Source organism: Cyprinodon tularosa, unplaced genomic scaffold (assembly GCF_016077235.1).
Source record: "Cyprinodon tularosa strain WSP-4 unplaced genomic scaffold, ASM1607723v1 ctg197, whole genome shotgun sequence".
Classification (NCBI taxonomy): domain Eukaryota; kingdom Metazoa; phylum Chordata; class Actinopteri; order Cyprinodontiformes; family Cyprinodontidae; genus Cyprinodon; species Cyprinodon tularosa.
This window is the reverse complement of record NW_024038720.1, coordinates 4295460-4310108: the sequence shown is the minus strand read 5'-3', so window position 1 is coordinate 4310108 and position 14649 is coordinate 4295460. Positions and strand designations below refer to the sequence as shown.

The following is a 14649-nucleotide window of genomic DNA, read 5'->3' as shown; positions in this document are numbered from 1 at the left end:
GTCATGATTTTGAGATTAAAGTCAGAATTGTGAGAAAAAAGTCAGAATTCTGACTTTTTTTTTCTCATATACTGAAATAAAATTTTAAAATCATCTTTTTTTTCAGTGGCCCTAATCGTCTTCCGTATCAATGTCACAAAGAATAAAAACCCTGCTTTTGTTTCTCCTCCTCAGTGAATCCTTCAAGTTTTATTTCTGAATAGACACTCATTGGGAGTCCATATGAGCCCAGCTCTCAGCAGCTCCCAGCAGCAGGGTGGGTTGGAACCACGTGACTGAGGCTCCGCTCGCTGCCAGTTCACATGACCACAGGCAGACTGACAGCCGCAGACATGGTTTAACCAAACTGCTCGACCAAAAACTAAAACAATCATTATTTTTAGTCTGCAGGACCTGGTCGCCAGGCATGTAAACATCAGCTCTCCATCTTCGGACTGAACATCATCACCAATCGGCTTTGCTTCTCTTTAATCTATCGGACAAGTGCAGGAGCTGACCCACCTGCGTGGAAAACAACCCACGAAGCAGGAAACGTGTGCATGAACTGGATCAAAGAGATGCCAGTCATCAGGTGCCTTGTCCTGCTGTTGATCGCCTGCTTTGGGTTTTTAGGTGAGTAAAAAATCTGCACTAAATGCTAATGTAGGCTAAATGACGTCATGACTGTGGATCAGTTGTTGACGCTGATAAAGCAGCCTGGGCTTAATGATGAAAGCACTAATAATAAAAACATATTAATTTATAAAGAAATACAGATAGATTTAGCCTTTCTGACAAATACAGGGAGTAAAACCTATGGCTTTAGATCACCTCTAATCATTGCAAACCGATACAACTCAGTTTGAGTTGTTATAAAAATAAGTATTAATTATTTAATCTGAATGTAATTTATGTCTAAAATTATAATCTGTTGTAGAATGACAGGTGAAATGGTCATTTATAGACCTCCCATGAAGGAATGATGACCAAAAACACAGTGGCTCTTTTTTGATCGTTTTACTATAGTGTTTAGAAAAAATTTGACTTTTTTCCAAGGTCAAAAACAATATATTTACTAACCCACTTTTTATACATTTTAGTCAGGTTTACCCTTATTAAATACACATGTATAAAAAAACAAAGAATACTTGGTACATTAGGATATTGGAAGTTGATCAAATTAAATATTAATTTAAGATTAATCACATGTTAATAATCAAAGGTCATATAAAAAATATTAAAACAAAATCAGTAAATATTAGCTACTAAAGATAAAGGTTAGATCCTGAAAGAAGCCAGGAGCTTTTATTGCTCTTTTGAACATTCTGGAAAAGTCTCCATTCTTTATTTCTGTTTGGTTTTGTTTCTCTTTATCCTGATATAAAGTCTTTGTTTTGCCAATGTTGTGGACCAACAGATTATCCTCATTGTTGTCATTGGAGAGCTTCACATGACTCCCATGGTCCACGGCTTTGTGCTGCACGCCCCGCTGTGGAGGGGGCCACAGACAGTGCTGAGAACTACTGCAAACTCCCTGCAAATGCAGAAAGGCACAAAATGCTTCTCAAGCCAGAAAATAAGAACTAAATGATAGTAGTTTGAATGGTTGTTGAAGATTTTCACTTAAAAAAAACACATTTAATTTAAAACAGACTGTTGTTTGGATCAATGCATTTCTGCATCCCCATTTTACTCTATGCTAAAGCTGCAGACCTGGATAACTTCTTTTTGTCTGACATTTAAGCAGTTTGCCATCAGCAGCTTTACACAATAGCTTATCTCATGACTGGATTGTGGCGTTGTGTAAGCTGTTTGTTGCATTTTTACAGTGAGAACAGAGAGGTGAGCTGAAAGACATAAAAAAAATGGCAGCAATTTGCAGCCTGCAGAGGTAAAGATGTGTGAAGCTGACTCCTCCCAGAGAATGAAATAATTTCAACTGGTGGTTATAAGAAGGTGTGAGACATAGATATACAGCAGAATCATATGTAAACAGTATTCAGGGTAAAAATAAGGCTAGGAATATTTACTGCTTATTAATATTTATACTGCTTAAAGGCTTTTAAAGAATATATTAATGCATAACTTTAACAAATAAAAGTAACTCGGTCACTGTGTTTAAAACCACAAATACACCCACCGACAGCCAAGGAACAATCATTAGGTAGATTTCACTAAATGTACGAGTTCTTCCATTGTGAATACATTTGTGGTCAAATCTTTAAGCAGCAGGGAAACGTTTTCTTATAAAAGAAGCTAAAATGTTAGAGTTTAGATGCTTATCCACTTGGTCTTAAACCTTTATATCTGGCGACCTCTAGTGGCGGGATATGCGAACTGCAGGAGCATATCTCCACCCCTGCAACATTTTTTTTTTTTTTTTGCACGCATAACAATTTAAGAGCAATGATATAAACATTACCTGAAAAAGGTCGCATTTTAACTGCAACAAAAAATGTATGACCGCGTATTACATACTGGGAATATAGGTAAAACTATTGACCTCTAATGTTGAAAAAAATCAACAAACATCTATATTATTTATATTCATATATATCTCTATTATTTATATACATATAAATCTATATTATTAGTATATAATATTATAGATGTAATATATAAGTATATATTTAAGTCTGTACCTGCTTATGTATTCATCAAACTCCAAGCAAATGATCAGGGCTACTTGGAAACAGCATCTGAACACCCTAAAGGTAAAGTTGGGTTTATTTAATGTCAGGTGTAGTAGAGAAAAAGTCAAATATACATTTCTGTGTATTTTCATTAGAATTTTATGCCCTTTAAAAAACAATCTCCATATTTTACGACTGTTTTCTGTTCTTTGCTCTGCAGATCGCATTCAGGCGGTAACTCTAGAGGTGAAGGTTGGGAACTCCACCTGCATCAAAGCTGAGCTGTCTGCCTTGCTCTCCATCACATACACCACCTCCAACAGCACAGTAAATGTTTAATATTAGATTTTTTTTTCCCAACCTCAAATATATATGTTACATGATGTCCTTTAGGGTATCAGCCTTTGAACTATTTTGTCCCCCCCTCTCCCTCTAGAGTAATGTGTCCATCTCTCTGCCCGACTCCACCTCAGTCGATGCAGGAAGCAGCTCGTGCGGAACAGACAGCCGCCCGCCGTGGCTGGTGGCGGTGTTTGGATCAGGCCATGCGCTCGGACTGAGCTTCTCAACAAACGGGAGTTTTTATAACGTCACTGACCTGATGCTGCAATACAACCTGAGTGACACTTTACTCTTTCCTGAGGCCAACGGTTCTGGTGAGAGGGACTTCATCAAACTATCAGTTTTAGGGTTTAGCTTCAGAGAGGCTCTAATGTAGTGATTACACCATAGTTTAATGGTGACTCCTCTGCATCACAGGTGTAGTAACTGTGATGAGCACTTCAGTCCGGATCTGGGCTCCCGTCAACACCACCTACCGCTGTGCGAGTCCCACCACCATCAGAGCTGGAGGAGCTGCTGTCACCTTCTCTGAAATGAGACTGGAGGCGTACATGCCAGGAAATGACCTCAGCCCAGCAGGTCTAAGCTCTTCTTACTGGGTGACTTCTAACCAGCTTTAGTTTTTAATTCATTGAAGCCGATTGTTTATTTGTCATCACAGAAAGTGTGTGTGCAGCTGATCAGACCACTACTGCGGCTCCCCCTACTTCTGCCAGCACCACTGTTAGGACTACGACAGCAGCTCCAGGTCCGACTCCTCCGGGAACGCCTCAAACCGGAACGTTCTCTGTGAGAAACGGCAGTGGTGACGTTTGTCTCCTCGCTAAAATGGGTCTGCAGCTCAACGTCTCCTACGTCTCCCAGTCTCAAAATAAGGTTAATGTGGAGCTCCTGCTGATTAACGCATAGCCTTACAATCCACAGCATCATAAAACAAAAAAATCCTTTTCTCCTTCCAGACTGTTCAAGAATTATTCAACGTGAACCCCAACCTGACGGCTCAATCGGGATCATGTGGAAGCAGCACTGCTACCTTAGTGATAACACAACAAGCCACCACGCTCAGTTTCACCTTCTCTATGGTAACCATCTTTGTTTATCCGGTTTTTACGGAAGCATATTGCATTATTGTATTATGCTTATTAGTTATGTAGATGTGATCACCATTAGTTTGTGGACTTTGCATGGATGCCTGCGAGTTGGGTGCTAACCATGGACGGTTGTTTCCTCTTCTCTTCACAGTTTATCTAGTCGGTTTTGAAAAACAGGGCGTTTTTTTTTCTTTTTATTTAAAAAAAATCTTAATTCAGAAAAAAATGTTCTACTTATTTGTTTTAAACCATCATTAATTAGGAAAAATAGAACATTTCTATTAATTTTTTGTAAAAAAAAAAAATCATCTGGTTCCTTCAGAAAAACAAATTTCTTTTTCCCAGGTGGATGCAGTAGATTCTCCATCAATTAATGCAAATATTTTAAGCATTAAGTCATTTTTTCCTTCATATATACAGAACCTGACAACTAGCCAGTATCACTTAAGCGGGATAAACCTGTTGGCCAACTGGTCGGATATGAGCGGTAGGTCTCTGCTGTTTATCTTCATTCAGATTGGCAGCTTAAAAATGAAAACCTGCTCTGATGATTCTCCTCTCCAGCTCCCTTCTCAGCCAGTAACTCCAGTCTGGACTACCTTCCGAGTAAACTGGGCCACTCCTACATGTGTAACACAGAGCAAACTCTGCTGGTGGTTCCAGATTTCTCCATCAACACATTCAGACTGCAGGTGCAGCCCTTTGGAGTCACAGCCGGACAGTTTTCTGCAGGTTCTCATTCGGGTTTTTTCAAATCTCTGTTGTTGTCCTCCCTAGCACTGCGTCATTTCTCTAACTGAATCTCTTCTGATTTTGTCTTTGTTGTGATCGTATGTGCAGCTGAGGAATGTCAACTGGACCAGGATCAGATGTTGATCCCCATCATCGTTGGAGCAGCTCTGGCTGGTCTGGTGCTCATCGTCCTCATTGCGTACCTGATAGGCAGGAAGAGGAGCCATGCTGGGTACCAGACCATCTGAGGAGGGCTTTATTTAACCTTCTAGATGGAGTGCTGGAAGGAAACAGTGTGTGGATGCATAAAGGACAAGCCTGAGTGTTTTTAAAAAAAAGTTTTTGCATGTTCCTTTCCTTTTTTGTGTGGGTGATAAAACGTGAACTACCTGCGGACATAGATGCTTATGATGAAGAAAGTCTGCTCACCTCTTGGCTTATTTCGTCACAGGGTGAAATATAAAGAGGCAGCCACAGTCAAACGGACAGTAAGAGCTTAAATTACCTAAAGTTAACCAGAGATTTACTCTTTCCAAGGTTGGTCTGTTTTCTTTTCTTCATGGTCTTTGATGAAAAGGGAAATCTTTGGTCTCGTTTCATGAAAGGTGGACATTATTGGATGTTTTGACCTGGTGTTTTAGCACCCCTTCTTCCTGGCTATAAATTACATATTTAAGGATGCAGGATTTATTAAAAGCACAGTGAAGTTAGAAAAAGAGCCAGAAGTTAAAACAGGAAGAATTTCTCTATCTTCTTCACATAAACCACCATTCTCTGCTTCTTTTTTTTTCTGGGTTCTCAATCTTGCAAATAAAGGATGTGATTTTACATAAATCTATCCATGTTCAGCATAACGCTCTGGTACATAGAAGCTCTTTGTTTGCTGGAAGGATGTCCTTCTCTTTACAGCTTAGATTGACAATCAGCTCTGTTTAACAAGCTTTAAACATTTGATCATAAAAAAAAAAAACGTTCTAGTTTCTGCAAACCTTGTAAAGTGCAGCAGGAGTGGATTCCAGCTTTTTTTCATTTGACCCCTTTTGGGAAAGAAAATTAAAAAACATTTGGGTTGCTGTTATTTGTGATCCATTTTCTATTCCACATTTTGCTGAAATGTAATAAACATTTAGTCGATCGTCTTTTTTTTTTTTTTTATAGTGATTCTATGTTTACAGAAGCACCACTGGGACAGGCCAGCTCTTTTGTTTGTATCTGGTCACCATGGGAAACTAGATTATATGAATGCAGTTTTATAAAATAAAAATCAGCCCACAGAGAGGTGATGAAATGTTTCATTTTTACTACTGAAAATATTCTAGTTTAACATAATGTTGAATCAGTGTTACATCCCAACAGTCATCTCAAAGAACAAGTAGTGTTATTTAACATTTTTTTGAGAAAGGTGTGAAATACAGCGGACATTTCCTGCTCTAGGTCAAACATTTCTTTAGCTTCAGCCATCCTGGAATAAAGTGCATATTTCCACATTTACCTCAAAACGGGAAACAAATTAAGACAAACTTCATGGTGTTAAATTGAATCATTCAGTCATAAAGCAACAGCTTTACGTTTGTCTTTAGCTTATGCTCAAAGACAAAAGGTCCAGTGTTTAGTGACTCGGTTAAAAACAAAAAGCAGGTGGAGCCAAGCTGGGAGCTCGTCCTGCTATCTGGAATGCATAGGAAGATGTTCCCAGAAGTCCAGGTCAGGATTCCTCAGCAGCAAGTCGTTCACGACAGGCCACACGCAGCTTAGTCAAGGTCGCCATGGAGAGACTTCCTGGTTCAGTGAAGATTTTCTTGGAAAGAAACGGCAAGATTAAGAGATTAAAGCAGCAGAAATAAAAATAGTGTCTTCCCTCTAGAGAAATTACTGAAGGAGCCTTTTACCTGCATGAAAGGGTGACAATCTCCAACAAATGGTCCCTGGGTGATCTGTTTGAAGGCCTGACAGACGTCTGGCAGGGAGCGGGCCTGTTCGATCACAGCCTGGTGGTGATGGATCAGCGTAAGGGCCACGCGGAACAGGATTTTTGAGCCTTCATAGAAAAGGCAATCCCAGATCCTGAGAACGGTCTGCAGGCCAAACAGATTTAAATGCTAAATCCATAAAAGTCTAACAGTGCATTTAAACTACAACAACAAATACCCTCAAACAAAACTGTCGGAGAGCTAATATTGGAGAAAAAAAAAGCTGTTTTTTCACATGAAAAGCTGAAACCTTCAGTCACATGAGAGCAGCTGAGTGTGGAGTGGAAATGTGGAAAGTCGCAGCCTTGCTGCTTCTCTAGTGTTTGTGTTCAAAGCTATTTCTGAGAAAACGGTGTGAAAATCTCCATGTGTTGCTGCCAGGTAGAGGTTCCTCCCATATTTGGGGAACAAACAGTGGAGCCAACACAGTTTCAACTCACATGGATGAGAACAGCATAAGGCTGGTTTTATACGGCTTCATAAAACTGAAGAATAAAAGGACGGAAAACAAACGACAAATTAAGTCTGTGTGAAAATGTGAGATTAGATGCAAAAATGTCCCTTTTTAATCAAAAATATATATTCAAGGTTACTCCACATTTTTCATAGAAAAGAAAAAAAAATCTGACTGCATTTTTTGTAGGAAACTTATGAGACCAAGTTTTTAATAAGTAGCTAAATCATATACGCTCACCTCCACTGGTAAAATGTCTATGTAAAGACAGATGAACCACCTTGAAACCACCAGGGTCCACATGACATTGTGCTCCTCCATCAGCTGCCAAACTCGGGGAATTTTAAGTTTCACCAGCTCCCCCAAAACCTCCTGGTCCGTCTTCAGCCCCATCATGGCTGGACTGTAGTAATCTAGAAACGAACACATTCAGGGTTCCACTCCAATGTGTGGCCTGAGCTTTTCATGTGGGTTTTAATCTATTCTGTACTCAAAATCATTGCAGATCTAAAGCTAAAAAAGGCTTTATCTCATTTGCCTTATTAAAAGAATTACAATTTAGATTGCAAATTATTTGGAGTTAGAGGGAAAAAGAAAATCTATTCTTAGTAACAGCGTTTAGGGCAGACGTTCCCTGAAAACATGATCTCCTTTCAGCCACGTTTGAATGATTAAAATCACCGCTGTCTGCTTTAGTGTAACATTAAATGGACACATGTGGTCTTGTTAATAATTAAATGAACAACATGGTTAATAAGAAGGCAAACTCTGCTGTAATCAACATTTTCAGTGAAAGAATTTATTTGGAAATATTTATCCCCCAATTTAAAACTTAAGTCTCAAACTATTAATCAACTTTGTATAGTTAGAGAACGGGCTGCGTAAAAATCAGTCCAGGGGTCACAGAAGGCCCTCAGGCAACAATTCGGACGCCTCTAACCTTGGTGAGAGCTGCAATATCTTCTACAAAATGTGGCACTTTTACAACTGCTACCTTTTTGGAAATTACAAAAATCTGACAGCAATATATAATGAAATAAAAAATAATCCAATCAGGCCTTAAAGTACACAAAGTTTTAAAAGAGGATTATTCTGACCAAGAGACAAACCACAAGAACAATTTATTTACACATACCTGGCAAAATCCGTCCAATGAGAGCATCCATCAGCCAGAAAGATTTCTCTTCATCTTTAGTGATGATCAGTAGATACCCGGCAACAAAGTTCATCCCCTGCAGAGGAATGATATACAAAATCAAATAAAGCTTCAGCACATTCGTCAAACAGCAGGATCTTTTTATTCAAACATCTCTTTAATCCCGACAACAAAAAAAGTCTCATCTGTAAATAACTTGACCATGAAGATGTTCATCTAAATACAAAGTAAATATTTCCATGTCCTGGAAATGATGACAAACCTCCAGCTGTGACTGGGGAGCCTCTAACAGAGAGTTAAACAACATTTGGTTTAAAATACAATGAGAGCAAAGAGCGCCACCAGAAACGCACAAACCAAACGGTCAACAGATAAACCTCAGTTTGAAATTAATGGCTTCCGTTTATACTCTGACGATGCCACCTTGTTTTGAATTTCAAACCAGCTTCACAGTGGAAAATCAAATTTGCCTTTCAAATTCATAAAAAGGCAAAGCCTGGCTTTTAGGAAAGTCCACAGAAATGCTTCAAATCCATCCATCCCAAAACAAGTTCTGTTTTTGTTCAGAATAGTGGTCTAAAATCATGGGAACAGATCCAAATATTTTACATCAAAGCTGCTTTATTTTTAAGGCTTACTGGATTATCATGCTCATTTTTCTCCTTTACGTCCTAATATTCTCTCCAAATACTTGCTGCATTTTTATTTGAACTTTGTTTTCAGAAAATAAATCTTATAATAGCATCTATTCCCATAGATACAAATGCTATGCTAACACAAAATGCTACATTCCTTAGCTTCTCAACATGAAGCAAAATCTTTGCAAGTTGTTAAATCTAGAGCAGAATAGAATCCAGGTCACATGTGGGCAAAAAAATAAAATAAAAATCGGATTCGGGTCACTTCAGGCTGCGGTTTGAACGTAGCCTTTGTTGCACGAAGTCAACAAATTTCTGACACCAGTGAACTAAGGCCCCGTCCACACGAAGTCAAAACGAACACGGAACGCTAATATTTTCCAGAACGTTTGTCTTAAAGACGGAGACGTAAAATAAATGTGATCGTCCACACGAATGCATGAAAACGCTACAAAAATGTATGCCAGGCCTGTATGTGGCGCTGTCGTGCCAAAGCAAAAATAGGCGACGAAATGTTGGGCATGCGCACTAATATTTATACATGGTTGCCCTGCGGGTCCATTTTCGTGGTTTAGTCAAATTCAGGTGCTGAACTATGTCGTCGATATTGCTCTGTTCTTCCTGGAGATATTCCAGAAGAAGAAGATTCTGTTGTAAGCCCGACAGCAGGGTGAGTAGCATTAGCAGCAACCATTCAACACAGTACGGCGCCGTTGTTGTTGTGATACTGGTCGCGCATGCGTGTTTAGAGGCGACGCTATGACGCATGCGTGTAAAAAAAAAATGCGGTTAGAGCTTAAAGATGGAAACGCGAAAACGGCGTTTCAAAATCTTCCCACTCTGAAGGCTGAATAAAAAAAAGATTGTTTACAGACCCCCGAAACGCCGGCTTCGTGTGGATGAGAGGCTGGTTTGGTGAAAAATTTGTGCGTTTAGGCCAGGGTTCGTCTTCGTGTGGACGGGGCCTTAGATTGCAGCCAAAAACAGATACGTTCCTCCATCCTCCTGGTTTATTTCAGAGACACGCAGGTTAATGTCGCTCCACAACTTTACTTCTGCTTGGAAGTAACAAGTATAAGACATTTTACTCAGGATAAATATGATAATTTAGGCCACCTCTATGGCTATTAGGACAGCAGTCACTAGCTCTATTTCCATTACAAGTGTGAGCAGTTATGTAGATATTCTGCCTATTTCAAAAATATAAAAATTTTTCTCAATTGCTTTATTTCTATCAAATAAGAAATATAATTAAAATTGCACGTGAATACGTTAAGTTCTCATTGCGCTCATCGTCGCTAACTAAATGTAAGGAATATTCGGTCTCATCAATCCAAATATCCTGCAAAATTAACCTCCAGCTACCTTCCATCTTCTTCATCTTAGTAAAGCCCAGCTGCAGATCATGCGACTCCTATGAGGCAAAAAAAAAAAAAAATGCTTCATTTGCAGTTTTTTGGATCAAAAAACCACCTCATCAAGGGATGGAAACGTTTTTTATTGAAATACGTTTTTTTGCAATTGCAGTGTTTCCATGCACAAAATGTATTTTCATAATTACAATTTGTGCAATTCAGTGCTTAATAGAAGAGCAGCTACTGACCTGTGCCTCTATTCTGCTCTAGATTTGGGTCTTTTTTATGAACGATTATATTTGCTGTCGGGTAACAAGCTCTCCTCAAGCTTTTTCTTGCAGTCGAACTGTTCTTTAACGTCAGAGTTGCGATAAACAGAGAATAAGAACCTCTTCATTACTTGAAGCATCAGCCATCTTGCCTCACAGTCCACCACCAATTTAGATCAGACTAATGGGGTCCTCCATTGCTCTTTATGTCCCTTCTCTCCATTAATAGCACTTTGTTCTTTACAAACATGTCTTCTTCTAGTTAAAGAACTCATGAGTAACTGCTGAGCTATCATCGCCCTGGAGCTCATGGCTGCCAGGGTAACTTTGGCCTTTCCTTTCTACAGCATTTAAAGAGGAAAAACAAAATCATTTAGCTTGGATTTACCTGGCAGTAGCCCACAGATGGGTTATGGTGGCCATAGGCCAGCAGCACATTGTAAAGAGATTTCTGCAGACACTGGTCTGAAGACTTGCGGAACATGACGTTGTCTGGAAATGTTCTGTTCAAGTCTGAAAGAAAAGAACAAGCAGACGGTTATGGGCACATTTCTCAGCAGCGGAAGTCTGGGGCCGATTAAAATGAAGGAAAAGGTGAATGCAGCCAAAAACACACACCTGACCTCTCAGTGTAAACAATGTAAAGGACAGAGTTTCAGAGTGAAGAAAGCAATGAAGCTTGACCTGTTCTGATGGTCTCTACCAGTTTGGAGTCATGGTTGGCCGCCAGCATGGACTGGTAGTATCCTGGGTTCTTCTCCAGCTGGTCTTGAGCCCCACTTGCCGCCATCCAGATCAAAGCACGGTGCTCATTGGGGATCCCCTTGCGTACGTAACGCTTTACTGAACAACAAAGAGGAATTTTAAAACAATGCAGAGAATAGCATGCATTTCTTTGGACGGATCCTGCCGTGTTTGCTTTACGAACTTACATTTTACATTCTTTTGCACTTTGCCCTTTCCCTTAAGCAGCCTGGACCACTTGATGGAGCGTCGGGTTAGGATGACAAGATACTCGGACATGAGCTCCTCGTAGGATTCATAATCAAAGTCATCAGTGCGTTCAAAGCCATACGGATCAATTCTGAAGTTTCAGACCAATTTCATGTTATCAGAACAACAAAGAAAAGTGTTAAACTACAGTGAAGATGAAAAACCAAACATAATCAACAGAAACAGCAGCAGTGTTGTTCTTACAGTCCTCCTTTCCAAGGGGTAACTAAAGCTAATGCCTTAGATAACATGTTAATCTTAGTACAGCTTAACCTTCCTAAAGAGTAAAGTCATTCCTTAGGAGCTAACGCTTTTACAAACCATTAGTTCAAAGGTTCTTTTTAAACACAGCCTAAAGTTCAACATAAATTAATCCTCCAATAGGCTACATTAAAAATAAAGCTACAAATATGAGAAACATGTCTCTGATATTTAATATTGCACATTTAATAGAAAACGATGATCTATCAACATTTCTATGACAACATGACAATAAATAGACACTGGGATCTGTTATTAAAGTTTAGACTAATTACAGCTAAAACTGATGCAGATTTTTCTTTCGTCAGTGTTCCTGAAAATGAAGAGTTGTGCAACACAACAAGATCATTGGATTCTCTGGGTGTCGATGTTATTATAAGCTGGATTGACTCTTGTATTAATGCCAAAAACTTACATCAACATTAGTTGTCAAAAGGCTGAAGGAAGAAACAATACGGTGATGAGGAAAAATAAAGAATGTGAAATGAGGGTTAAATGCAATCTGTATTATTATTCAAAAAGAACATTGCAAATAATTATTCTAATTCTGCAGTAGAACAGAAAATACAGTCAGTGAACTATGAGGATTATTCTTTAATTATTCACAACACATACCATTATTATTTATGCATTTACTTAAATGATTATTTAATTATTTATGCTATATAAATATTAGTTTTTCAATGTTTTTTTGGGGTTGGATGCATGGGACCTTTATGCCATTTTAACTAAATAAAACCCAGACACATTTTCTTTATCACATGCATGTTGTTAGATACAATTTGCATTTGTTTATTTAGTTTTAATAAATGCCATTCTATTTTTCAAAGTAAAAAATATATATCCTAATATTGAGCATATTAAGTCCTGCGTACAAAAATATTCTTATGATGTTAAAACATTAACTAGATTATCCTCCACTAACAGATTTCTTATTTTCAAAAATCATGAGCGGTTCTAGATGGGGGCCAACAGGGGCCAGTGCCCCTGCTGAGCAGGTCATGGCCCCTGTTATGACCCCTATACTGGGGACATACTAAAAAACAAATAATGACAATATGCAAACATAGTAACTTATAGGCCCCTTTTTTACTTTGCAATTCTGTTTTGTTTTGCCTTAAAAATTAAGGCAATAGCGTCATATAATCACTTTCCTAAATGTTATTTTGAGCCAAAAAAAAAAAACAACAAATTTTTTACACATGAATTAATCATTTTTATTTAAGTTCTAATTCTGATTCGATTAAAACTGGTCATTTCATTTAAAATAAGTAAAGAAATAAAATATTTGAGCATACATTGACTTAATTTTACAAAAAACATTCTATATAATCTTACAGTGAACATCTATTTAGAAACTAATTATTTCAGCTGTTTTTTTGTTGTTGTTTTTTTTCATTTTTTTCCATCGACATTTTTAAACCAAAAATATAAATATTAATTTGGAAGGGCATCAAATTTCAGTTAAACTACATGTGCAGAGCAACTCTTAATATATTATATTATAAAAGATATTGCCCTGTTTTTGGTTGTTTTTTTGTTGTTGTTCTTTTGCTTTTCTTAAAAAAAAAAGAAAAAAGTAATATGATCACGTTCATGTTTAAATAGTCTAAATATTTTAGATCTTTATCTACTTCCGGTTCGTTAAACGTGGTTAAATGTAGATTTTATCGAGCCATGGTCCAAATCGGATGCCAACTTCTGAGTAGTTCAGAAGTTGCTTTTTTATAAAGTAAATCTTTAACTTAAAGGAATTATGAAAGAGAGATAAGAGAATCCACACAATAACTCAATGTTACCAGTTTCTTTTCTTTTTCTTTTTACTATAAAACACACTTTTGGGGGGGTGAAATGCTATTAGAAAACTAAAATACAGTCCCTGAACGCATCAACGGTTATTTTACTAATGTTAATTTTAGCCAATTATGGCTAACCACCCATAAATACATAGTTTCCAATATGAAACACCTGACGACCACCAGAACCTCACCGCTCCTGTCTTTTATTTTTATGTTTTCCGAAGAGATAAAGATATATAAGCTGATATAATTGATAAAGTAAGGTTTAAAGGACTCATTTTTACCTGTCCGCTCGCTCCTTAGCTGTGCTCTGCCTCACGGAGGAGGAGGAGTGGGTCCCGTTGGTGGGCTTTATCGACGTCTCCATTGCGTCCTCTTCTCTAGTAAAATACCCTCGACTGAGCTAGGACGAAAGCATCTACCTGTCGACGTCCTTTCCTCGCCAAAAAAATCGAAGCGATACAAAGTTAGGTTGAGACGGGTTCTCCCGGACTCCTAACTTTCTCCATGTTGTGGTTAAAAAGGATCGGGACAGGTCGCTGCTCTCCCCTCGCTTTCCTGGAGACAAAACTTACTTCAGATCACAGAATCCGTTAAAAAACTCCCAACATGTTTCCTAAATTGAGTTAGAAATCTACATTCGACTCCTATGTATGTTTTATGAATGTAGTCGCGTTCAAATTAAGGCAGTCTTCTTATCGCCATCAACAAGGAGCACCTGCAGCTGCTGCTTTTCGTTGTGCAGCTAACTTGTCCTGTAAAGCCAAGAAAGTAGTCCAAAGCGGTCCCACCCACTGGATCCTGGAGGTTTATTTAATTAGCGTCCCTCCTCCTGCGTATGCAGTTGGATTTGGAAGCGGGACAGACGATCTAAATCAGATCTAATGCTGCGTTCACAGGACTCCACATAACGTCGTAACTTCGAGCGTTTCAATTGGATTTGTGATGCATTCAAGGGGCTTAGGGAAAAGACAAAA

The 14649-nt window shown here is 38.5% G+C and overlaps 2 protein-coding genes across 4 annotated transcripts; one reads left to right on the top strand and one right to left on the bottom strand.

The window, feature by feature from the left end:
* Window positions 1-253: 253 nt before the first annotated feature.
* On the top strand, window positions 254-5747 carry lamp1a (lysosomal associated membrane protein 1a). 2 transcript variants are annotated; one of them, XM_038283937.1, is made up of 10 exons: window positions 254-404; window positions 490-612; window positions 2833-2939; window positions 3049-3268; window positions 3372-3533; window positions 3616-3830; window positions 3914-4036; window positions 4466-4532; window positions 4610-4777; window positions 4886-5747. In XM_038283937.1, exons 2-10 carry the CDS (start codon window positions 540-542, stop codon window positions 5023-5025), a joined length of 1275 nt encoding a protein of 424 aa, XP_038139865.1. In that variant the 5' UTR covers window positions 254-404; window positions 490-539; the 3' UTR covers window positions 5026-5747. The 2 variants fall into 2 exon arrangements, with proteins under 2 accessions (XP_038139865.1, XP_038139864.1); XM_038283936.1 differs by having other exon boundaries at window positions 279-612.
* A 392-nt stretch (window positions 5748-6139) lies between these two features.
* On the bottom strand, window positions 6140-14559 carry grtp1a (growth hormone regulated TBC protein 1a). Of its 2 annotated transcripts, XM_038283707.1 has the most exons (9): window positions 14391-14558; window positions 13957-14230; window positions 11552-11703; window positions 11304-11462; window positions 11008-11132; window positions 8337-8433; window positions 7442-7614; window positions 6667-6852; window positions 6140-6575 (listed from the first exon to the last, which is right to left on the bottom strand). In XM_038283707.1, exons 2-9 carry the CDS (start codon window positions 14037-14039, stop codon window positions 6483-6485), a joined length of 1068 nt encoding a protein of 355 aa, XP_038139635.1. In that variant the 5' UTR covers window positions 14040-14230; window positions 14391-14558; the 3' UTR covers window positions 6140-6482. The 2 variants fall into 2 exon arrangements, with proteins under 2 accessions (XP_038139635.1, XP_038139634.1); XM_038283706.1 differs by having other exon boundaries at window positions 13957-14559.
* Between the last annotated feature and the right edge of the window lie 90 nt (window positions 14560-14649).